This window comes from Trichosurus vulpecula, chromosome 2, assembly GCF_011100635.1.
Source record: "Trichosurus vulpecula isolate mTriVul1 chromosome 2, mTriVul1.pri, whole genome shotgun sequence".
In the NCBI taxonomy this organism is placed as follows: domain Eukaryota; kingdom Metazoa; phylum Chordata; class Mammalia; order Diprotodontia; family Phalangeridae; genus Trichosurus; species Trichosurus vulpecula.
In genome coordinates, this window is record NC_050574.1 from 59,503,750 (window position 1) to 59,528,676 (window position 24,927).

Consider the following 24,927-nt stretch of genomic DNA (forward strand, 5'->3'; position numbering starts at 1 on the left):
TAATCCTCAATTTCTTATTGCTCTGATGAAAAACTATAGAATCCTTTTTTGGTCATGTATGAAAATGACCCTAGAGCATATCACACTAGTAAATAGCTGCATTTACCAAGTACCTCAAATGATATAAGGTGGCATTTCATGTTCTGTGGAAGAATACATTCTATCATCTTGAATAAAGCTAACCAGATTTTCTATTAACTCTTGTGGCTTAAGCATACAAGAGGTTTTAGTTTTATTAGTATCAAAAATGTGTCCAACCATGTTTCTTCATACATCTGTTAGAAGGAGGAAGAAATAATGGTGGTTTTCTTTGGCACCCAACTGGCCTTTCATTTCTTGAGTCCGTTGGCTTAAAATCCAACCGCCAAATGGGGAAACTGTAAAGGAAAGAAAAAAAGTGAATGGGTATTTTCCTTCTCATGTATGTCCATGATGCTGGCAATTGGATCTATTTTGATATACAGTGACCTAAATGAAGTACCTTGACCTTCTTTTCTGGCCAGATGCCCACTGTCTCAGCTTGGTATTATTAGATGATGACCCGCTCCCTCCACCGTGCCCCCAGAACTGCACCAGACAGGCCTCCAGCCAGTCTGAAATGAGGGGGGTCAGAGTGCAAAGAGGCAACACCAGCATTATACATGGTAGCCCAGGCTGTCAGAGCTGGCAGGGTCTTTAGGACGTAGAACGTTAGGCCTGGGAGGGGAAAAATCCTATAGAACCCTTCTCAGAATCATGTTTTAAGTGTATAAATACATAGAATTACAAAGAAAACCAACTATACAAAAATACAGTCTATGAAAAAATTTTTTTTAAAAAACATGTTTATGAACCTCAGGTTAAGAACCCCTGATCTAGACTGATCTCATTTTACATAATTCTTTTCACTCTTCATTTCACACTTGAGGAGAGTGGCTTGGCCAAGGGTCTGTGTATGTCAACAGTTCATGGGAGGACCAGGTCTCTTGCCTCCCCTCCTCACCACCACCCCAGAACAGCACACTTTGCCCTGAATCACCCCACGTTGCTCAGATGGCATCGAGGCAGTACCAGTTCCCATTTCCTGGATAATGGCCTCATTCTGTTGCCTTAGCATTCACACTCTTCCCGGAAGCCATGTTGTAAGAGCTGGCAATTCACAGAAGAGCAGCTAGGGCTTGGACACATTCTGTTTTCATACCAGAGTAGGAGCAGTTATTTATATTCCTTAGCAAGAACATTGTTTCCAAATAGACTGCAAATGCATATTCAGAAGCCACAGAGTGCTATAATTCTTTCAGAGAATTTTAAGATGGGATGGTCTGGTCCTGTCCTGGCCTGTCCTATTCTCTCCCACCATGGAAAGTCAGTGGGGGGAAAAAAACATGATGGAAAAGACTATTGGCTTTGGAGTCCAGTTGAATCTCAGCCATGCGATATGACTTTAGGGAGGTACACTCTCTAGGCCTCTCCTCTTCTATAAAAATGGAGGGTTGGAGTAGATTATTTCTAAGGGCCCTTCTGTCCGTGCCCCCTGCCTCTGTTTGGTTAAGTTGTCAAGCATTTATCAAGCACTGTGTGCCAGGCGCTGTGCTAAGCTCTAAGGCTACAAAGACAGGCAAAAGACAGTCGAGGCAGTCATGGGGGAGACTAAGTGCAAACAACTAGGTGCATACGAGATGTATACAGGATAAATTGGAGATTTGGGGGACTAGGAAAGATAAGATTTTAGTTGAGACTTGAAGGAAAGATGCTAAAGAAGTAAAGATGAGAGAGAATTCCAGGCACTGGAGACTTTCTGTGGAAATGTACACAATCAGGAGAGAGAGGGTCTTGTTTGGGGACCAGCAAAGAGGCCAGTGTCATAAGACAGCAGATGGGTGGGTGGAGACGCAGGAGTGGGGAGTAAAGCATAGAAAGGCTCGAAAGGTAGGAAGGGCCCAGGTTGTGAAGGGCTTTGAATACTGAAGAGAGGATTTTGTATTTGATCCTGGAGGTAAAGGGGAACCACTGGAATTTATTGGGGTGCCCTGGTCAACTGTGCTTTATGGAGTGGAATACAGAGAGACTTGAGGCAGAGAAACAAACCAGCAGGCTATTACAATAGGAGGGAGGAAAGAGAAGGGAATAAACATTTATTCAGCACTGACTATGTGCCCAATACCACGCAAAGTGCTTTACAGAGTTCAGATCTGGCCTCCCACCCTTGCTGTGTGACCCTGGGCAAGTCACCTAACCTCTGTCTCGGTTTCCTCAACTACTAAATCGGGATACTAATAGCACCTGCCAGGGTCACTGTAAGGATCAATGAGCCAACATCTGTAATGATAACGGCTCACAGAGGTGTAGAATTGGGGGTTCTTGTTATTGGCACCATCACCTCTCAGGGATCCACTCTGCTGGCAGTCAGTGCAGCACATGGTGAATCCCTACAGGGAGGTTACTTCTCATGCCTCTTGTCATGTGGAATGCTTCTCATTGCCTTTGCAGAAGGAGCTGCAGGGTGGGAAGCATTACCTAACATGGGCACATTTCAGATTGCAGGTGGTGCAGTGAGTAGAGCACTGGCCCTGGAGTCAGGAGGACCTGAGTTCAAATCCGACCTCAGACACTTGATATACTTCTTAGCTGTGTGATCTCGGGTAAGTCACTTGACCCCAGTTACCCTGCCTTCCCCCCTCCAAAACAAAAAACAAAACAGATTGCAGCTGGCTGGTTCTGTTTTAGAAGGAAATAAAAAAGACCAACTTCCAGACAAGGTTGTGTTGTGTGTTACCATGTCTCCTATCCTTCCCCGTCCTCTGCTCGCCATTCTTGGGGCTGGTTACTGCCCATAATTCAGGTCTTCCTCACCTCTTACCAGGAGGACAGGTAGATCTCATTTTATTGTGGTCTCCGATCCTGCATTTGTTACAAATCGAAGGTCTAGGGCAACCCTGCATCGAGCAAGTCTGTTGGTGCCATTTTTCCAACAGCATGTGCTTACATCGTGTCTCTGTGTCACATTCTGATAATTCGCACACCATTTCATACTTTCTCATTATTACTGTATCTGTCACGGTGGTCTGTGATCAGTGATCTTTGATGTTACTATGGTCATCGTTTGGGGGCATCACAAACTGCGCTCATGTAAGGTGGTGAACTTAATCAATAGATGGTGTATGTGTTGTGACTGCTCAAAACCGCTCGTCCCAGCCTCTCTCCCTGTCTTCAGGCTTGTCTAGTCCCTGAGACACAACAGTATTTAAATTTAGGCCAATTAATAACCCTGCAAAGGCCTCTAAGTGTTCAAATGAAAGGAGTCAATTGATGAGATGTGGCGAACTTCATCTTTGCCATCTTTGTCCCCAACCTTCAGCAACCCCCACCCTGATCAGTCAGCCAGCCATTGACATCAAGGCAAGACCTTCCACCAGCAAAAAGACTATGACTCGCTGAAGGTTCGCATGATGGTTAGCATTTTTTTAGCAATAGAGTCTTTTTTAATTAAGGTTTGTACGTTTTTCTTTAGACATAATAGTACAGCATGCTTAATAGTTTATAATATAATGTAAACATAACTTTTATACGCACTGGGAAACAAACGAATTTGTGTGGCTTGCTTTATTGCAATATTTGCTTTATTGCGGTGGTCCGGAACTGAACACACTATTATCTCCTAGGTATGCCTGTATTCAAATGGTCTCCCGATCTGTCTCCCAGCTTCCAGTGTCCCATCCTCACCTCTCAATCCATTTTCCACACAGCTGCCTATCCAATGCAACCCAGCATTTATTAAGCTCCTACTGTATGCTGAGCATAGTGCTAGAGGCTTGGAGACGCAAAGGAAAAAACAAACCAAACCCTGCCCTCAGGAAGTTTTCCTGTGGGGAGTTGGGGGTGAGCTGGAGGGGAATAGAGATACACGATGTAGGCAGAAGTGCAAACAACTGTATAAAAAGAAGATACATACAGGATAAATTAGAGAGAATCAACAGAGGGAAGGCATTACTGTTAAGGAGGAATTAGAAACACTTGTTGATTGACTAACAGAAGGAAACGTAAAGGAGGTTTCACTTGCAAGTCAACACCCATTCACCAATTATGGCAGCAGTGGGACCTTTAAAGATTTTAACGCTTCCTCCCTCCCATCTTTTTATTTACTCTCGTGAGCTTCATCAAAATGGATAGGTTACCTAGAAAACCCAAGGGCAGCTAAGTGATGCACTGGACAGAGCACTAGACCTGGAGTCAGGAAGACCTGAGTTGAAATTCAGCATCAGACACTAGCTGTGTGACCCTGGACAAGTCACTTCACCCCGTTTGCCTCAGTTTCCTCATCTGCAAAATGAGCTGGAGAAGAAAATGGCAAACTACTCGAGTGTTGTTGCCAAGAAAACCCCAAATGGGGTCACGAAGAGTGGGGCGCAACTGAACAACAACCAAGAGATCCCAAAGAGGAGATCTGCTTAGATTATGACTCACAAAATGTTAAAGCTAGCGGGGAACCTTGGAACAAAGACTGTTAGAAGACAATGTTAGAGCTAGAAAGGACCTAGAAGCTAGGCTTCAGGACACAGAATGTTAAAGCTGGAAGGGCCCTTCGTAAACAGAATACTAAAACTGAAATAGACCTTAGAATGTCAGAGCTGGAAGAAAACTTCGGAAACAGCTAGGACCTTAGAACATAGAAGGATGGCCAAGAGAAAACACAAAGGGCCCATTGAAAGTGACTGAGATGGGGCAGCTAGGTGGGGCAGTGGGCAGAGTACCAACCCTAAAGTCAGGAGGACCTGAGTTCAAATATGGCCTCAAATACTAAGCTGTGTGACTCTGGGGCAAGTCACCTAAGCCCGACTGACTCACCGCCCTCCCTCCCCAATAAAAGTACCTGGGGACCTAAAGATGGGAGATGGAGAGCTTTACCTGTTTGCAACTTTTACAATAGATTCATTGAAGGACTTACCTTCCAAAAAGCCTGGTCATCAAAGTATTTAGCTGCATGTGGTGCCTTCCATAGGTTGAGACGTAAAATTGAACCTGTTTAAGAATGCATACCGAAAGGTTAACCATTGCTTCTACGGAGTTTCATATCTATCCTCTCTAGATCAATCAGAGTATTGAATTCTTCTAGGTGGCGCCTTGGTGGGGAGCCCCATTTCCTACCATCAGGTGTCCCAGGAAAAAGCCCTGGTTTTTGTTGGTTGGGGCTAATTGTTTCTAAAAGGAGCTGGCAAAGGCAATTGTCTAAGAGGATTTGAATTACACCAAAAGGACTTTGGAAGCCGTGTATCTGACACCCTTCCAAAGACAAGATACAAAAAGTTCTTTTCAGAGGATGGACCATTTACAAGTTGACCCATTTAAAAAACAAGACAAATTTAAATGAAGCCACTTTATCCGTAGCTTCTTTACTGAATCTGGGAGCTGATCAGTATAGAGATCCCCAAACTTTCCCCTAGGCCAGGGGTGGCCTCAAGGCCACATGTGGTCCTCTAGGTCCTCAAATGTCAAAAGGGCCACATTTGAGGACCTAGAGGTGGTGGTTCCCCACCCCTGCTGGGCCCTCATCCTAGCTCCTGCACTGTTGTCTATAAATGCTCCATAGAGACCTCCCCCATCTGCTCCACCAGAGGCTTTCCTCTGATCCTTTAGACTCCTCAGGGCACCATTGAAGTACCAGGTCCTTTTCTTGTTGTCCTTCTGGCAAGCCACCTCCTTTCCCAGTCATATATACTATCTCTGATCTCATTTATGCTACTTATGCACCATGGGTAAAATACTACACCCTATTACACCTGCTGTACATCTTTCTGTTGTTCATCAGGCTGTGCAAGCATAGGATTTAGAGCTAGAAGAGGCCTTTAGAGGTCATGAGAGCACAGTCTTTGGGCTTACTTCAAGGATCAGCTCAAAGCCCATCATCTACAAGAAGCCTTCCCCAATCCCTCTTAATCTTCGTGCCTTGTCTCTGTTGATTATCTCCAAATTGCCATGTCATATCTTGTTCATATATAGCTGTCTGCATGTAATTTCCCCCATTTAGACTTTAAACTCCTTGAGAGCAGGGATTGTGTTTTGCCTTCATATCTCTGGTACGTGGTACGTAGTAGGTGCTTAATAAATGCTTGGGGATTGACTTGAACATAGATCTTGAGCTGGAAGGTTACCTTAGAGATCATCTAGTTCAGTGGTTCCCATTTAGTAGTTCATGAATCCTCAGTGGATGGTCTGAGGGGTTCACTCTAACATTCTTTAATGGATGAAGCACCTACCATCTATCAGGTGCTATACTGAGCACTTTACAAATGTTTTCCCATTTGATCTTCGCCATAATCCAAAAGGTAGGTACCATTAATATCCCTATTTTACACATGAGGAAACTGAGGCAGACAGCTGAAATGATTTGCCCAGGATCACACAGCTAAAAAGAATGGGAGGCCAGACTTGAACTCAGGTCTTCCCAACTCCTGGCCCAGTGATCTATACAGTTCACCACCTAGTTGCTTCCATATAAATCAGATCACTGTGTCAAACCTTACTGAATCCCATCAACTCAAACAGCCTTTGGCCTCCTTGCTTTCAATAGCTTGAGTTACAGAGATTCCATTTAAACCTTATATGAGGAGAGGAAAGGTTTCCAAAGAACTTGCTTCCTGCCCTGCCACTCTTACGGTCTCAGGTCTCTTAGCCCTATTTCGTTTCCCAGGTTTCTAAAACCCCGTTGTTTTCCCCAGAAATTCAGTGACCATTCTCTCATGAATTGCCTCCATTGTGTGCACTGATTGGACTCACCGTAGCAGCTGTGTCCTTAGCCTGCTGGTCTACCCTAGGACTGGGTAAGGGACATATACCTTAAACACATTAGCAAGTATCCCACAAATGGCACAGCTGATCGCAGTTTCTATTCCATCAGAAGTGAATTTGGCATACCCAAATATTTATTAAGCACCTACCTTATTGTATAGAGCGCTGTGCCAAGCGCTGGGGGAAATCAATTTCAGGCAAGGCACGGTCCTTGCCCTCACAAGACTCATAATCTAGGCAACTAAAGCTTGGTCCTTCAAATACTGCCTCCCTCCCTGTCCCCCAAAACTGGTCTCAACTATTTAGGGCTAGAAAGCTTTCCAAAACATGTGTATCTCAAGGAACTGCCTAGTCAAACAGAGTTTAGCCTTTCCACTGGTGTCTCAGGGGCAATGAATATTCATCTCATGAATATTCATTATTGTGGTGTCCTCTGAGAAAACCTGAGTTCTCAGTCACTGCTCTCAAGTTTTCTGAGCATGACCCAGGCTAGTTACCAGGTTCTAGGATTTAGATCTGGAAGAGATCTCCTACCTCTCACCTCGGATCCTCCGCAGTTATTAACTCTTTGTGTGTGTGTGTGTGTGTGTGTGTGTGTGTGTATGTGTGTGTGTGTGTGTGTGTGTGTGTCTCCCTCTCCCTCTCTCTTTCTCCTCTCTCCTCTCTCTCTCTCTCTCTCTCTCTCTCTCTCTCTCTCGCTCTCTCTCTCTCTCTGTCTCTCTCTCTCACTCTCTCTCTCGCTCTCTCCCTCCCCCGCCCCTGTCTCTGTGTGTATGTGTGTCTCTCTATCTTTCTGTGTGTCTCTCTCTGTCTCTATCTCTCTCTCTACTTTTTACAAACTTGGAATGTGAGCTCCTTGAGGGTCGATTATTTCATTGTTAACTTTGAATCTCCACCAACTTTCCCCCCACCCCTCAGCTTTTTTGGACCAAGTCTAAGAATTAACCGGTATAAGGAACTCCTCTGGATTGTAACCTATAATCTTACAGGGTTTCCTGGCACACAGTGGGCATGTAATAAATGTTTGCTAAATTGAATTGAATCTCAAAGATCACTTAAATCTAATCCCCTCACTGAAAATGCAGAAACTGAAGCTTCAGAATGTTCAGTGACTTGCTTAAGGCCACACAGATCAACAAGTCAAGTGGACAAGCATTTATTAAGCATGTACTGTGTACCAGGCCCTATGCTAAGCACTGGTAGCAGGTAACAGAACCAATACTGGAACTTGGGTCTTCTAACTTTAAATCCAATCACTTAACTTCTAATTGCTGGAGGCAGCTAGGTGCACAGTGGATAGAGCAACAGGTCTGGAGTCAGGAAGAATTGAGTTCAAATCCAGCCTCAGACACTTACTAGTTCCATGACCCTGGGCAAGTCCCTAACTCCTGTTTGCCTCAGTTTCCTCAACTATAAAATGGTGATAATAAATAAGCACCTCCCTTCCAGGGTTGTTGTTGTTATAAAGGTCAAATGAAATAAAATTTTAAAGCGCCTGGCACATAGTAGGTGCTTAATGAATTTTTTTTTTCTTCTCTGGGTTCCATTTTCCTCCACTTTAAAGTGGGATAATACCTGCACCATCAATTAAGTAAACAAAGTGCTTTATAAGCCATGGATCTGTGATCTCATCACTGCAAAAGTCCCCTCCAGCAATGCAGATCACAGCCTATCTAGACCTGCCCATCCTGGGTAACTCTAGTCCATGCCCTCCCATAAGTTCACCAGAAGAGGGTCCCCCACCATACTAGAGGTCCTCCTCATTTTCTCGAGATACCACGAAGGTACCAAAGGAGCACTCTGGCTGTCCACCCTTTATCCTGGCCATTCATCTTCTCTTCCTATCATACAATTCCTTGATGACAATTTTGACACCTATTCTTTGGAGTTCCCCATTAGTTTTGTGTTACAGCCTGCTCATTCCAACCTGTATGATATTCATCGTTCATTCTTCAAAGACTGTTGTATTCCAAGTTCTATAAATCAACACCAGTAGAATGTTGGTGTTAAAAGGATGGCCCCTTCCTTTCATGGGAAGCTTGGGGATATTAAAGGAATCTCTCAAAGGCAATCCATGCTCCTTTCCTGCAGTAAATGCCAATATCTGCTGTCAGCATTTCTGCTGCTGCTGCTGCTGCTCCTGTTACTGTTATCCCTCCACCAAAGCGAGATGCTTATATCAGCTGTATTGTTGTCATCTCTCCACTAAAGTCCTATGTTGATGCCAACTGTTGTTATTATGATTGCTATTGTCATCGCTATAAACATTACCCCTCCACTGAAGTTCTATGTTTATGTCTCATCATGTTGTAAAGATACCCTTTTTCTCAAAAGTTTTACAAACTGAGCGTTGAGGCTCTGGAGATCCTGCCAAGGCAGGGAGGTTCTCCACATAGGTCTGGAAGGGTACCATGTGCCTACTTTTTTAAGGTCAGCTTAACTAAGTTCCAAGAAGTTCATCTCCAGAGTACTAAACTTTGGGTAACATTTTTTGGCCACGGTAACTCGTGAAGCTACTTCTGGAGACATAAAAAAAGGTGGGATTTTCTAAGGTGGAGAAAAGGCCCACCCTGATGGAATCATAAACCATTGAAAGGATTTTTAAATTTTTATTCTTAATATTTTTCTTCCCCCAAAGCCCTCCTCTGATATATTTAGAATTTCTGGAAGTGGCCTCCTGCTAGACAGCCAGTACCTGTTTCCCCTGCACTGTCCAAAGCTAGAAGATGCCAACAAGATGGCGGGTATGGGACTCAGGAACCTTAAATGGGATAAGAGAGGTGGCTTAAGATGTGTACGACCAAGGGACTTTTCAAAAGGCAGCAGCAAAGCTCTTCGTCTCTTTCTACCTATCAGGACTCTCATCTTTCCCTCTTCCCAGGGTTTGACTTGCCAACATGCACTTAGTAGGTAGTCAGTCTTTTGGTCTGACCAACCCCATGACTCTGAGAGAAGACAAAGGAGAAGGAAGCTAACAAGCCCGTGAGGGTATTGGGCAGCAGGCCCGCAAGGGCTCAGATTCCCAGACGGTGGCTCTAAACCTCCTAAGATGACTCAGAGAAAGATATTTGCCGTGTTCTGTGGGGCATCTGGCTTATGTGCCCAATGGCAGATTTACTTAACAGATGGCTAGGAGCTGAGAGAAGTTCCTAAGAGAATTGGTGAGACAAGTTTTCCTTCTCCTGTGATTCTGGTATCAAATGGATTCTTGGAGTACTTCACTCCTGAGGTGTCCCAAAATCCTTAGTGCAGTTGTAAGCATAAGAATCTTTAATGCTTACAGCTGCACTAAGACTTATGGGACACCCTCTCTCTCTATATTATACGTATATATAAGATACAGGTATATGTAATATATGTGTATATAAAATATGTATCTATATAACATATAATATAATTATATAATGCATAACAATAAAATATAATAATATATTGTAAAGTAATGATAATCATATACTATAAATACACACACACGTGCACATATATACACACAGGGCAAAATCAAGTTGATCTTTTTGAAAACAGAAGGAAAAAGCCAGTGAGGGTCATACTGACCTGTCAGGACACCGCCTGCCAAACCCGTAGCCATGGTCAGGGCAACACAGCCGGCTGAAAGCAGGATCTGAAAGCCAGCCCTGAAGGGGACAAAGCAGATGCATTCACAGTCAGGTTTCAGGCAGCCTCACATTTCCCTCAGTGACAAGAGAAACACTGTGTGGGTTGTTGCTGCTGCTGATATATAGATGACCCATTAGGATTAGGAACCTGGCGTGGGGTAAGGAGGGAGCTGGCATCTTGACTTTTTCCATCCCAGAAGCCAACAGCAATCAGGACTTGGGGAAGAGGAAGGAGGGGGAATTCCTATCAGAGCAGCCACCAGAGTTTCTGATTTTATTCTCCTCTTGACAAGCTCCTGTTTTTAGGTGAGGGGAGTGTGTGAGTGTGTATGTGTGTGTGTGTGTGTGTGTGTGTGTGTGTGTGTGTGAGACATAGTTCACAACTAGCAAGAGTCCGAGGCAAGACTCAAAGCCAGAGCTCCTAAGTCCAAGGCCAATGGATACTTGGAGCCTGTCTTTGAATCTTGCCTCAGACTTAGTGGTTCTATAAGCTCAGAGTCTCAGTTTCCTCTTCTTTAAAATGGGGGTAATAACTCTCGCCTCACCTTCTTTGAGGTTATTATGAAGATAGAAATTCAAACTGTTATTATTGTTGGTGTTGGAACGAACCTTAATGATTATACAACTCCCTCATTTTATAGAGGACGGGGAAATGATTTGCCCAAGGTCACAAAGCTATTAAGTGTCTGGGGCAAGATTTGAACCCAGGCCTTCCTGATTCCAAGTCTTGTTCTCTTCTCCCTACACCAGTCTTCCTCAGATGAACAAATTCCCTTCCAATTCTCAAATCTAAGATTCTATGATCCTATGGATCTTCAGATCCATAGGACAGTTCTCATTCTCCGGGTCTAGCTGTGCTTTATTCCTGAGTGGAGCATCAGTGAAGAAGATCCAAAGGACCTACGTGGAGACTTTGGTCCAGTTGGCTTGCTCAGCTATCAACACAATGTAGGTTAGCCCTCCCAGCAGCCCTGGCAATCCGAAAGTAGAGTGAACTTCACAGGTGTCATGAAGCCCAATGATCCGGTTAAGGCATCCCTAGGAAGAGAAAAATGATGAAAGCTAGATCGCTGGTGAAAGTAGAGAGTCCTGCCCTACCTGAATCACATCTCCTTAGACTCCCAGAGTCCCTTGGACTCGAAGTAAGACTCCCTACCTAGATTTAGCCTTCTCTCCACCCAGTCTGTTCTGGATGCACAGACAGTTTTCTGACTGCATGAACATGATCATGTCACTCATTCCTCTGCACAAACATTGTCAATGGCTCCCCAGTACCTACTTTAATTAAGAAGTGGACTCCCGATGCAAAGCAAAGTGAACAGAACTAGGAAAACATTAACAAGCGACGGCTACAACAACAGGGTTGGAGAGAAGGAGGAGGAAGCCATGGGTATTTCAGTGCTTTAAAATTATGATGATGTAGGATCAATATTCTGTCACTTGCCTTCTCAAGGGGTGGGAGAGAGAGAATTCAAAAATCAAATTCTTAAAAAAATCAATGCTAAAAGATTTTACATGGAATTGGGAAATATTTCACAAAATAAATACAAATACATTTTTTAAAAGTATGATAACCAAGCTTGGTCCCAGAGAAGAGCCATAGGAAGACAGCTCCCCAATCCTATTCACAGAGGGAAGAGACTATGAGTACTTTTCATGTCAGACTTTTTCCATGTATTAGTAGGTTTCACTGAATAGTTATTTCTGCCTTTGTGATTCTTTGTCATAAAGGATAACTCTGTGGGAAAGGGAGCGGAATGGAGTACACTAAGAAATGTAGGTATCTATAAAATTTTATTGAATTTTTCAAAAACTTGAAGGCACCCCCTCCCAAAATGAAAATACAAGTTTCTTACCCTGGCATTCATGGCCTTTTCACAATCTATACCAACATACTTGTGTGATATTCAATGAGGTAATTAACCTCCCTGTGCCTCAGTTTCCCCATATGTCAAATGGGGTTATTGGTCTCTAGGGTCTCTATTAACTCTAAGATTCTGGAAATATCAACAAAATGTTTCTTCCATGAGCATCAAACCTCAAGCCTATAACCCATTACCGGCAAGCACTTGGCTCCTATGATGGAGATCATGGCCGCAAGAAACCCCAGCACCATGGCAATCCAAGGTGAGTAGATGAGGTTGGTGGCGACCCCCACAGCGACCCCTCCAGCCAACATTGCCCTGTAGACATGGTTCTGTAGAAAAATAGTTCACATTTAGGGAAACTGAGTCATAGAGAAGCCCAACATCCGACAGCAAAGGCAAGGTTAAAAGCTGGTACCCATTGTATTGATTCATGCTGTCCAAGCCAGCTGGGACCAAGACAGAAGGTTGAGATCTGAGGGCAACGTTCAGTGACATCCTGATAAAGAGAAAAATCCCTGGGGAAGGGGATTCCCATAAGGCTTTCCATGCCCTCTCCTTACCATACTGATTTTTCCTTCTGAGTGACTTGCAGCTGAAAATGACATGGCGACCACTGCGCTGACAGCAAGGGCATAATAAGTGTTAGATACAGCAGTTTCCTTCTCACTGGGGTAGTCTAGCAAGGCGGAATTGAAGGTTGGCCAGAAGATCCACAGGAAAAGGGTACCTGGGAGATATAATTGGTAATAGACAGAGAGTGTTAACAGTAGGCCAATTCATTTTCCCAGGCTACTAGGCAGATTCAAATATGGAATGTTAGAAGTATAAGGGGCCACAGAACACAGGTTATTGGAAAGCCTTAATGAACTGTTAGGGTGATGGGATCTGGACCCCTAAAACGAAAAGACCGTGTCTTTGAAAGCAACCTAGTCCTTGAATTTTCCCATACATTTCAGTAGCTCAGATCACCAGTGGCTCTAACCAAGGCATTTGGCCTCCTCCAGTCCACCTTAATTAGCTCACTTGACAGTCCTTTCACTGCAGCTCTTGGCCCACCTCACACTACTTATCATTTACTGTCCTTTTTGTATATAAGCAGCAATCTCATCCCCATAAAGTTGCAGATTCACTAGGAACCCTGCTCACTCCTACTGGTGTCACAATAAGCTTTGCCACTTTGATTGGAAAAAGGTTTGAGTGTGGGAATTCTTTCCAGGTGGATACCGCCCTGTATCCTGACATTTCAGGGTTCCCAGCAACCCCAAACCACATCAGAACCTTGGAAAATAGAACTTTATGCAAACTCCCAAGCTCCCTTCCACCACCTCCTTACACCCTGACAGTTCTTACCCTTAGGAAAGTTAGAACTCAAACACCACTTGGGCACACACAGCAGCAACTACCAAGGTGCCAATGGGCAAAGTACCCCCTTTACTCTCCAATTACCTGTCCCCTTCCAAGCCCCAAATCACCTCGTGTTGGAAGCAGGCACTTCTTGAAAGGTAGACTAACTATCCAGCTCAGTGACCAGTGAGTGAGAGCCTCTCCCCCCTCCATCTTTGTTTTGGGTGGGCCAGAGTTGGTGGAGTAATAGTACATATGCATAATTTATAAGTGAATACATCATTTTATATATACACATATATTATACATGTGTGTACACACACACACACACACACACACACATATGGAGTATTGCTCAGAACATTTTAACTGACAGGGGTATATGATAAAAAAAAAATTTGGAGACCACTGTGTTAGAACATAAAATGTCAGGACTGGGAGGGGCCTTAGAACAAACGATATGAGAGGACCCAGAAATGTCCTTAAAACACAGAATGTCAGAGCTGGGAGGGCCTTTAGAACGTGGAATGTCAGAGTGGAGGGGGACCACTTTAGAATTCGTCGAATGCAACTTCCTCAATTAACATGAGAAAAAGCACTGAGAAATGAGGTGACTCGTTCAAGGACATTCACAGAAATTCAGAGTCAGTATCCTAGGCTAAACCTCATGCCTTCTGGCTCCTAGTCTGGGGGCTCTTTTCACTATATTCCCTTTTGTATTTGAATTTAAATTTAAATTAAAAAATTTTTTTTTGTTCTTCCCCCAATGTGGACTTGTCTTAGAAGTAGGAGAGTGGCTTGCAAAATGGCCAGTGAGTGTTCCTTCCCACTTAGGAATAAGCTCTGTAGATCATTTCTCCCTCTGTCCTGTTCCCATCATAATCTCCCTGAGATTATCCAGCATCTAAACACAATTAAACAGGAGATATTTGCTCCCTCCCCATCTCTCAGCGGCGCACTCAACTACCCAAGATCTGTCTAAAGCAGTGTTCCTTCCATAGTAAAGAGTGTTCTTAGGCATGGAAAAAAATACCCCTTCTGACATCAAATAGTCATATCCTCGGTCCGTAGGATGGAGAGTTTAGAAGAGACCATAGAGATATCGAGTCCAACACTCTCATTTTCGAGATGAACAAAATGAAGCCCAGAAAAAGAAACCGACCTGATTAACAAGTACCTACTAAGTGCTGGGCAATGTTCTAAGTAAGCCCTGGGGATAGAGAGGAAGGCAACTGATAGCCCCTGCTCTCCAGGAGCTCACAGTCAAAGGGAGGGGATGACAAGATGCAAACAACCCTGTACATATATATATATACACACACACACACACACACAGAATGTCCCCTAAAGTCTGGACACATAGGCAAAAATGCATATTTTCAAGAAATGAAATGAATGAAATTTTCAACAACATTTTATTTACTTGGAATATTAGCAAATAACATCTTTAATATGATTTCCATCATTTGTGATGCAAAGGTGCACATGAACTCGATGCCATAACTCCACATTGCCGTCAGCTTTAGCACATTCACCCTTTATGCGTTCAATCAAGTGTGTTGCATCTGTGATTTTCATTGAGTACAAAGAGGTCAAGGGGGGCTAAGGTCAGTTAATATTCCAATTAAATAAAATGTTGTTGAAAATTTCATTAATGTCATTTCTTGAAAATAGGCATTTTTGCCTATGTGTCCAGACTTTAGGGACACCGTGTATACATACATGTACACACACACACATATATATACACACATATATGTATGTATGTATGTATGTATGTGTGTGTGTGTGTATATATACAGACAGACAGACAGACAGACAGATAAATTGAGTAGTCAACAGAGGAAAGGCACCAGCATTAAGGGGAATTGAGAAGGCAGGATTTAAGCTGGAATTTCAAGGAAGTCAGGAGGTAGAAGTAAGGAGCGAGTACATTCCAGGCACTGAGGACAGCCAGTGGAAAATGCTCAGAGTTTGGTCCGAGTCTCATTTGAGGAATTGCAAGCAGGCCAAAGTCAAAGACACTAAAAACTGGTGTGCTTTTTCAGGATGTCATTTCTCTCACCTGTCCTGAAGAGGATTTTCAAATCATTTTAATCAGTAACTTGCCCAGTCAATATTATGGAAAGAGCTTGGCACCTGGTCTCAGAAGACCTGCCTTCTGATTCAACCTCTGCCCATGGCTTAGTCATGTGATATATGGGATAAGTACTTTCCTCTTTATAAACCTGTTTCGTCCTCTGTCAAATGGGAACTATAACTCCTGCCCTTGCCTACTTCACAGGGCTCTAGTGAGGATCAAATAAGACAATATTTGAGGAAGCCCAGTTTAAACCATAAAACAGCATAGAGAGAACCGTTGTTTTTTTTTTTTTTCTCATTTTCTGCATCTTTGTTTTGACGGGAGTTCAGATAAAAATAGGCCTGGGACAAGTTGCTAAACTGCTATTGTATGTAATGCCCCGCAGACCTTCACACAGATGGACAACACACCTGCCTTTTATAATTGAATTATATTTAGAATTTAAGCTCATAATCCAACAACTCTCTGAAAGGATATTTAGGACAATTCCAGTAGCAGACAGGACAACAGAGAAGATATATATATATATACCTCATCCTCTTCTCATATTTTCCTATATTTCAAAAGCTAGATGGTTCAATAAGAAGAATGCCAGCATTAGAACCAGGAAGACCTGAATTCAAATCCAGCCTCGGACTAGATGTTTGACCATGGCCAAGTCATCCAGCCTCTCTCAGTGTTAATTTCCCCAGCCTGAAAATAGGAATAGTAATTAATAATAATAATCCCATCTGTCTCATGGGTTGTTTTGAGAACCAAATATGGCATATGTAAAGCACTTTGAGAACCTTAGAGCGCTATAGAAATGCTGGCTGTTATCATTAGCTATTATCACTCCACTCCGCATCATTTGGAGATTAGAAGTCTTTGGTGTGCAGTTAAAGCCCTACTCTTAAATTGTTATGAATTCTTCATTGTTCTGTCTGGGCACTTGTGGGCAACAGTTTGATCTGACTATGCTATAGTCTGGTGAATTCTCTCCTAATTATTATTGCTACGATTATTTCTATCTCCAAAATCCCCGCTTTCTGCTTGGGCTATGGCTTTTTACTATCACACATCCTTCCCTTCCCATGGAAAAACATTGACTGCTAGAGCTCTCCGCCCTATTGAGTGCTTAATGCAGATAAGGCCTAGGCTAAAATGAGGGAACTATTTGTTATCAGGCACCGGCACATCTGGTGTCCTGGCTTCACATCAAAATTAATACAGAGGTAGCCTACCTCCCTGCCTGCCTGCTTGGGAATGTGCAAGATTAAAGGGAAAGGTCCCAAACAAGTTGGTCAGGCAGGTTATCTGATGGTGTCGGCAGCCACTAAGAGCAAATTGATTTTTTAAATGTTTTCCATTTATAACCTTTACTTAAGTTCCTGTATAGTGGGGGTGGGAATGGGGGGTGTCAGGAAGAAGCCAGGGATGAGCCTCATCAGGGCTCACAAATTGAAGAATGTGCTTGGATCCCACCTAACCCTCTCAGAAGACTTTGCCCCCAGCACACACACTCCCTGCTCACATGCCCCCTTCTTCATGCTCCCTACCCCACTGATCTCAGGAAAAACAAATGGAAGTACTTCTGCTTGGAGCTACTGTAGTCAGACTTCTTTGCCCATGGAAATCAAACCAAAAAGTCCTTCCCAAGGATCTCTTTCTTGGCCAAGGCTAATGGGCTAATCACAGAATCTCAGAGTTGGAAGGGACCTTGGAGGGCATCCGGTCTAACCCATGTCCTAAACAAGGATCCCCATGACTATATGCCCCTCGAGTGTTCGCCCAGCCTCCACGTGAAGACCTGCAGTGATAGGGGGCTCATTCACTACCTCTCGAGGGAGAGTGTCCCAATTTTGGACAGCTGGACTCATTAGGAAGGTTTTCTTTATGTTGGACTAAAATTCCCCTCTCTGCAACTTCTACTCATTACCCTGAGAAAGTAAGCTTCTGGAGGATACGGGATTGAATTTTTTTGTCGTTGTATTCCCAGAGCCTAGTATAGCATCTAGCATACAGCAGGTGCTTAATGAATACCTGTTAACTTACTGATGGATTGCTTTTAGTTAGACCCTCTGGGATTTGGGATCTCTTCCTTAGCTAAAACTCTTAAAGGAATTATGGTCTGTCATACTTCAACACCTGGGACAGTTCCTGAGCACATTGTGGTGGTGGTGGCTGTGGTGGTGGTGGTGGTGGTGGCTGTGGTGGTGGTGGTGGTGGTGGTAGTTGAATTGTGTTTGACTTTTCGTGGCCCCATTTGGAGTTTTCTTGGCAAAGATACTAGAGTGGTTTGCTATTTCCTTCTCTAGCTCATTTGACAGATAAGGAAACTGAGGCAAGCAGGGTGAAGTGATTTGCCCAGGGTCACACAGCTAGGAAGTATCTGAGACTGGATTTGAACTCAGGTCTTCCTGACTCCAGACTGGTTCTCTATACACTGCACCACCCAGCTACCCTGGGCACTTAGTAGAAACCGAATAAATACTTATAGGTCTAGAGCTAGAAGACTATCCAGCTCTACCCCCTCATGTTGCCTATGAGGAAAACGAGGCCTGGAGGAATTAAGTGACTTGCCCAAGATCCCACAGGTAGTAAATAATAGGGGTGAGATTTGAACTCAGGTCTTCAGACTCAGAAATCCACTGATCTTTCTACTGTACCACACCGCTTCTCAGTAACTCTTGATTAATTGATTGGACCCTTATCACATGCTGCTTTGAACGGTCAGTTGTATCAATCAATCCACCAATATTCACTAAGCGATTACTATATGCCGGATGATGTCCTAGGCAAGGGGTATGCAAAGACAGAAATGAGAGTGTACACATGTCCTATCTCCCTAAAAGGATTGTGAATTGCCAGAGTGCTACTGGGTCTTCTCTTCTTCCATATCTCCCCAAGGGAGACGGAAACAGAGCTATCCCTGGGACCCGGGCGTTCAGGCTCCTTACTTCTCCCCATTTAACAGAACTGCACACACAGGCTCCCATAGCCACACACTGAAAAACAACTGGCCTGCACACATTTATGTGACAAGGCGAAGGTATTAGCCAGAGGAGGGAGCAGGAAAAATACATGTGGAACCAGGAGGTCACGAGTTCTAATCTTGATTCTGCTCTAACTCATTTGGCTAGGTGACTTTACCTCTCTGACACTCAGTTAATTCATCTGTAAAATGAGGGTTGGACACATTCTTTGTTATGAGGTAACCTCTCTATTCTACCACCCCTCCCAGCTCCAACATCCTGTGTTGTAAGGGCCCTCCCAGCTCCGGCATCCTGTGTTCGAGGGGCCCTCCCAGCTCCGGCACCCTGTGTTCTAGGGGCCCTCCCAGCTCCGGCATCCTGTGTTCTAGGGGCCCTCCCAGCTCCGGCATCCTGTGTTCTAGGGGCCCTCCCAGCTCCGGCATCCTGTGTTCTAGGGGCCCTCCCAGCTCCGGCATCCTGTGTTCTAGGGGCCCTCCCAGCTCCGGCATCCTGTGTTCTAGGGGCCCTCACAGCTCCGGCATCCTGTGTTCTAGGGGCCCTCCCAGCTCTGGCATCCTGTGTTCTAGGGGCCCTCCCAGCTCTGGCATCCTGTGCTCTAGGGGCCCTCCCAGCTCCAACACTGTGTTTTAAGGGCCCTCCCAGTCCTGACTTTCTGTGTTCTAAGAGCCCCTTCTAGCCTTAACATTATTTTCTAAGGCCTCTTCCAAAACCAAAGTCCTAAGTGCTCATGTTCTAAGATTGCTCTCAGCACTGGGACACTCACAGTCCCCACTCCTGAATAGCTGTAAAGTGCTATTGCTTGCTAAGGACTCCATTGCTCTTCCTCCCTGATGTATTTGCACTTTTGGGCTCATGCCTACCTCAGTCCACGCTCAGCTGAAGAGAATGATGTGGCCACATTAATGGTGGAATGTCAGTCACCAAGAGTGAGCAGGATTTCCCCCAGTCCTTCAGATCCCAGAATGTAGACCTCCCACTGCCTTCCTCTTACCCAGTGTGGTGAACAGAGTGGAAGTTGTGGCTCTCTGCTCCTTCTCCTTGGCCGCATCTGGGCCCGGTCCTGAGAGACACCAGGCCGTGGCCACGCCAAAGTAGGCCGCAAACATGTGGATTTGCATCATGCTCTGATGGTCGTTTTGCTGTAATTCAACCCAGAATATGCTCTGAGACTGAGGCTGGTGAACACGTGGCCAAGTCTTACCATCTTCTGGATTTCGTCCCCTTCCTATTCCTTTGGCTCAGCCGGCCTAGTGCAAGGAACCATCTTCTTGACTGGCTGACAAGGTTTTCCCATTCAATAAATACTCGTTGAAGTAAAATTTTATGGATAAGAAGTGGCTGAAGGAATGCAGGTAAGGGGAAAAAATGACTAGCCTGGACATCCAAAGACCAGCATTCAAGCCCCAGCTCAACCGCTTCCTTGTGTGAAATGGGCCACATCACTCCTACTCTGGTCTCGGTTTCCTCATTGTACGATGGAGCTAGTAATGATACTTCTACTTACCTGACAGAATAGTTTGGAAACCATCCAGCTCTAGAACATGCCCTGGTGTAGGTGTGAGGCAGGCCTCTGAGCATGAGAGACTTCCGTTTAAGTCCTCTGATACCTATCACCCATGTGACCAAGTAGCACGGAGCCTCAGTTTCTCCATCCGTCCAATGGGATAATAATGACTGAGGTCGCTCCTCGTGGGACTACTGTGAACCTCCGTGGAGCGAGGACTTCAGTTCTTATTACTCCAGTTTACGGATGAAGAGACGAAGGCTCAGCAGGATTTGTGACCTGTCCGTGGTCACACGACTAGAAATAATTTAAGTATTTTGCAAGCAAGTAGTTTGCTAGCGGTGTCAATAGCAAGCATTTTTATATATTTCATCTGTAATGGCTGTGCTCAAAAGAAGCCAGACAAAATAAACAGCAATGTCTGCCCAGACTGACCTCAGAAACTACCTCTTCTTTGCACCCTCCTCCCTCTTTTGTTCTGTATTGCTGTTTTCTTCCCTTCTACAGCATGATGTAGCAGGCTTAGAGTCAGAAGACCTGAGTTCAAATCCCATTCCTGACACTTACTAGCTATGTGACCATACACAAGTAACTTAATCTCTCTGAGCCCACTTCTGCATCTGTAAAATGGGGATAGGAAGACCTATGGCGCCTTCTTCGCAGGGTTGTCTTTCTTTTAGGCCAATAGGAAAGTGCCTTGTAAACCTTAAAGCATCACATAAATATCATTATTATTTTTCATCCTTTTCCTCTCTTTTTGTTCCTGTCTCTTTCTTCATCCTCATAGCAGGCTATGTCTGTTCCTCTTCAGAGATAGAGCCTCCTAATTTCTTCTTCCTCTTTCTTTTCCCCCCTCCCTTTTATTCTCTCTCTTTCCCTGCTTCCCTCTCTCCCTCCTTTTTTCCTGCCCTCAGCACTCACTCCTGACTGCCCACACTGTAGAAATGAAGTATATTTTAATGTTTTTTTTCATTTATCAAGTCAATTCTATAGCTCATTCTTAATCTTAAAATTGGGTCAACAGAACCTTTTAAATTTCACAGAATATCAGAACTTGAAGTGATCTTAGAAGATAGACAGTTTGAGCTAAAAGGAACCTTAGAACATAGATTGCTAGAACCAAACATATTAGAGCCGGAAGGACCCTGAGAACATAAGATATTGGAAACAGAATGTATGAAGTGGACATAAGCTTAGAATATAGAATGCTAGAACAGAAAATGTTGGTGCTGGAAGGAACCTTAGAACGTAAAATGTTGGAAACAGAATGTCGGAGCTGGACATAAACTTAGAACATAGCATTCTGGAACAGAAAGTGTTGGTGCTGGAAAGAATCTTAGAACAGAGAATGTCAGGGCTAGAAGGAAACTTAGAACATAAGATGCTAGAATGGGAAGAGATTTCAGGACATAGAATATTGGAGCTTAGCCCATGGACCATATTTTACAGATGAGAAAACTGAGTGTCCAAGGAAGGAAAATGACTTATGCAAGGTCACACAATGAGTTAGTGACAGACTAGAATCCAGATCTTCAAACTGCCAGTTAGGTGCTTCTTCCATTACAGCAAAAATCAATCATGTGATAGATGAGAATAAAGGTATTGGAAATCATTTGCCCCTACCTATAAATCAGTCCCCCTAATAGACCAGCCAACACATATTTTCTGCCAAGCCATTCAATCTAAGAAGAAACAAGTTAGCCACCAAACAGCCTGGAACCCTGCAAAGAACCTGTTGTTAAGAGCCAGAAGCTGACAGGTTCTACAGCAGAACGTGATCGCCTTGAGGGAAGGGACTGTTTCATCTTTACCTAGCACAGTACCCAGAACATAATAGGCATGTGACAAAAGCGTGTCAAAATAAACTGAATAATTCAACTCTGCACCTAACTCCTGGCATGATCTTGTACAAATTGCCTCATAATTGTCATTAGGTGACATTTGTCATGTCATCTTAAGGTTTACAAAGTACTTTACCTACACCATCTCATTTGAGCCTTACACCAACCCTAGAAGATAAATATTCCAGAGGTCTTATTATCATCCCCATTACACACATGAGGAGACTGAGGCACAGAGAGGCACAGCGACTTGTCCTCGGTCGCACAGCTAGGAAGTTTGGGATTCAGGATCTACTTCCAGGTTCCGTGCTCTGCCCAGCTACACCAAAGGACCTCTTCTGTCCTCTTGGGGCTTCTATCAAAATAAAAAGATGGAAGGACTAGAAAACCATTAAGGTCCTTTTCAGCTCTAACTTTCAGGGATTCAGTGCCGTACTTTGAGGAAGGTCAAGCTGAACTTGGTTCCTTGGAAGACTGTTACTTCTAACAAAGTCATTACTATCAGCTGGACCAAGTTGACTTTGCCCAGGGTGGCCCCAGATGAGATGAGGACAGACATAGCACTCATGGTACCCCGTATGATCCTGAGGAAAAGAAAGAGTGGGGGGCAAAGGTCAGGTGGGAGGACACAACCTAAGACAAAGGATGCCCCATCCCAAGTATTGCTGCCTTCGTTCTCTGCCCCTCTGGAGCAGTCTATTCTTGGGTGATGAGCTGTACCCACCTATTTGTCCCTCTGAAAACGTTCTGGGTCTCAGGGATCCCCAACCTTTTCTCAGTCCCCAGGCCCCTTAGCTTTCAGTAAGCTTTGCCATTTGCCCTAGTCAACTTGAAAGGAAATGGTGTCTGGAGTTTATGACACCGATGCGCATAAAAAATCAATTAAATTGTGTGGTTTTTTTCTCCAAGAATATGCAAATAATTTTATAACTTCAACTGGAAATATTTTCAGAGGTTTTTTAAAATTTCAAGAGCATAATATAGCTATTTACCAAGTATTCTCCTTTGATAAGCTTCTGTTTCCCTGTGGATCCTCTAAAAGTTACAGCTAGTGCAAAACTTGGTGCTCTCAAGTTTAACAATTATAATAATAATAATAACTTGTATTTTTATATTTCTAAAGGTTTGAATAGTTTATATAGAGAATTTAATTTGATTCTCACAATAACCCTAGGAGGTAAGTGTTATGATTATCCCCATGTCGCAGATGAGAAAACTGAGGCAAACAGAGGTTAAGTGATTTGCCCAGGGTCACACAGCTAGGAAGGGGCTGAGAATTCAAACTCAGATCCTGACTCCAAGTCCAGAACTCTATCCATCATGGGATTCACAAGCCCTACTTACAAGCTGTAGAAAATGACATTTGATAAGGCAATGATGTACTGAACATTTCAGCAATTCTGGATCAGATGATCGTGAGAAGAGCTTGATGGTGGCTGAGGCTGAACCTCCCCATCTACGGGTCCTACAGTCCCACCCAGCCATTCCCCGGATACAAGCAGCAGTCCCTGGGCCCGCTCAGATCAGGTACCTTTGAATGTTGATGGTAATCTTCTCACCAGAGTAGGAGAACAGGAAGCCATCCAGGATGATGGCCCACTGTACCCCAAGGGCCAGGGTGAAGAGGTTGAAGGCTACACTGCTCCATGCGTATCTCCTCAAGGAGGCCTTGAGGAAGCCCAGGCCAAGCACGGCCATGACATTGATATCCTGGAAGGCTGCTCAAGGAAGGGCACCAGAGGAGGAGATAGACAAGGCAGAGGGGGAAAGTTAAATGGAGGGATCACATTTAAATTAAAGGCACACATCTTTCTTGTACATCTCTCCTCACCTGCCCCCTCCCCTAATGCTTTCCCCTTGCCCGGAGGCACTAGGGTGGTCTAAATCAGAGGTGCCAAACTCATTGCCACCCCACCCAAACTCTGTAGAGCCAACTGAACCAGATTAAAATGCAATTGGAAACATTTAACAAAATAAGTAAAAATACAATAAAACAAAGATAATGTTAATGTGTGGTTTTCTAAGGCAGTTGATCAGCTTCTATTTAAGTTGATACCACTGGTCTGTGAGACCGACTGGCAGACTTGGGGGGGGGCAGAGCAAGCAAGTAATCAATCCATGAGCATTTATTAAGTGTTTGCTATGTGCCAGGCTATGTGCTGAAAGCTGACAATACAAAGAAAAAAAAGGAAAAAAAATAGTGCCTGCCCTCAAGGAGCTTATATTCTAGTGAGGGGAATTGACAGCTCCAAGGGGTGGCATCTTGGAGGGGAAGGCTCCCCTAGCTGGGGGGACCAGCAACGGCCTCCTGCAGAAGGCATCATTTAGGCAGAGTCTTGAAGGAAGCCAGAGACACTAAAAGATGGGGATGAGGAGGTAGAACAGGCTAGGGAGCAAAGAGACAGGAGATGGGGTGTGGAGGAAGGAGCAGCAAACAGACCCACATGACTGGATTGTAAAGTTCTTGAAGGGTCAAAGTCTTCCCTCATAGATAACTGATCTCGAGCCTTCTTTCTCATCCCTACTGACCTCAGATTTGATTGGACCATGAGGGAGAGTTAGAGCCACAGCCTAGGTCCATGTCAGGTTAGGGGGATAGGTCCAGATAGCTAGGACTGATGTTAGAGCTATGGTTCCCAGCAATGGAGACCAGAATGATCATTGGAAGAGAGGAAGGAAGGAGGGGAGACAAATGAATTTAGGGTTCCCTTAGCTCCTCCCAGGAGCTGCAGCAGTGTCCTAGAAGCCATGGGTTTTCTATGGAGCCTGATGATAAGGTGTGGGGAATGAGGAAAAGGAAGTTGGGGGTATAAGCTTCTCAAACTGACTATCCCATTAGAAGTGGAAAGTGGAGAACTGAATTGAACCTCTCTGGGCCTCAGTTTCCTCATTTGTAAAATGAGATTTAACCAAGTGGTCTCTAAGGTCCT

The 24,927-nt window shown here is 44.2% G+C and overlaps 1 protein-coding gene across 2 annotated transcripts in view; it reads right to left on the bottom strand.

Moving 5' to 3' along the window:
- Positions 1–350: 350 nt before the first annotated feature.
- RHCE (Rh blood group CcEe antigens) overlaps positions 351–24,927 on the bottom strand; it is a 29,730-nt gene continuing 5,153 nt past the window's right edge. The window contains exons 2-10 of one of the 2 annotated variants that reach the window (XM_036746279.1): positions 23,529–23,715; positions 22,434–22,581; positions 19,644–19,791; positions 12,811–12,977; positions 12,442–12,579; positions 11,287–11,420; positions 10,321–10,400; positions 4,925–4,998; positions 351–377 (exon numbers count right to left, since the gene is read on the bottom strand). In XM_036746279.1, the coding sequence (XP_036602174.1) occupies positions 351–377; positions 4,925–4,998; positions 10,321–10,400; positions 11,287–11,420; positions 12,442–12,579; positions 12,811–12,977; positions 19,644–19,791; positions 22,434–22,581; positions 23,529–23,715 (1,103 nt within the window). Of the gene's footprint in view, positions 378–4,924; positions 4,999–10,320; positions 10,401–11,286; positions 11,421–12,420; positions 12,580–12,810; positions 12,978–19,643; positions 19,792–22,433; positions 22,582–23,528; positions 23,716–24,927 lie in introns of both variants that reach the window. The other variant, XM_036746278.1, reaches the window with a different exon arrangement.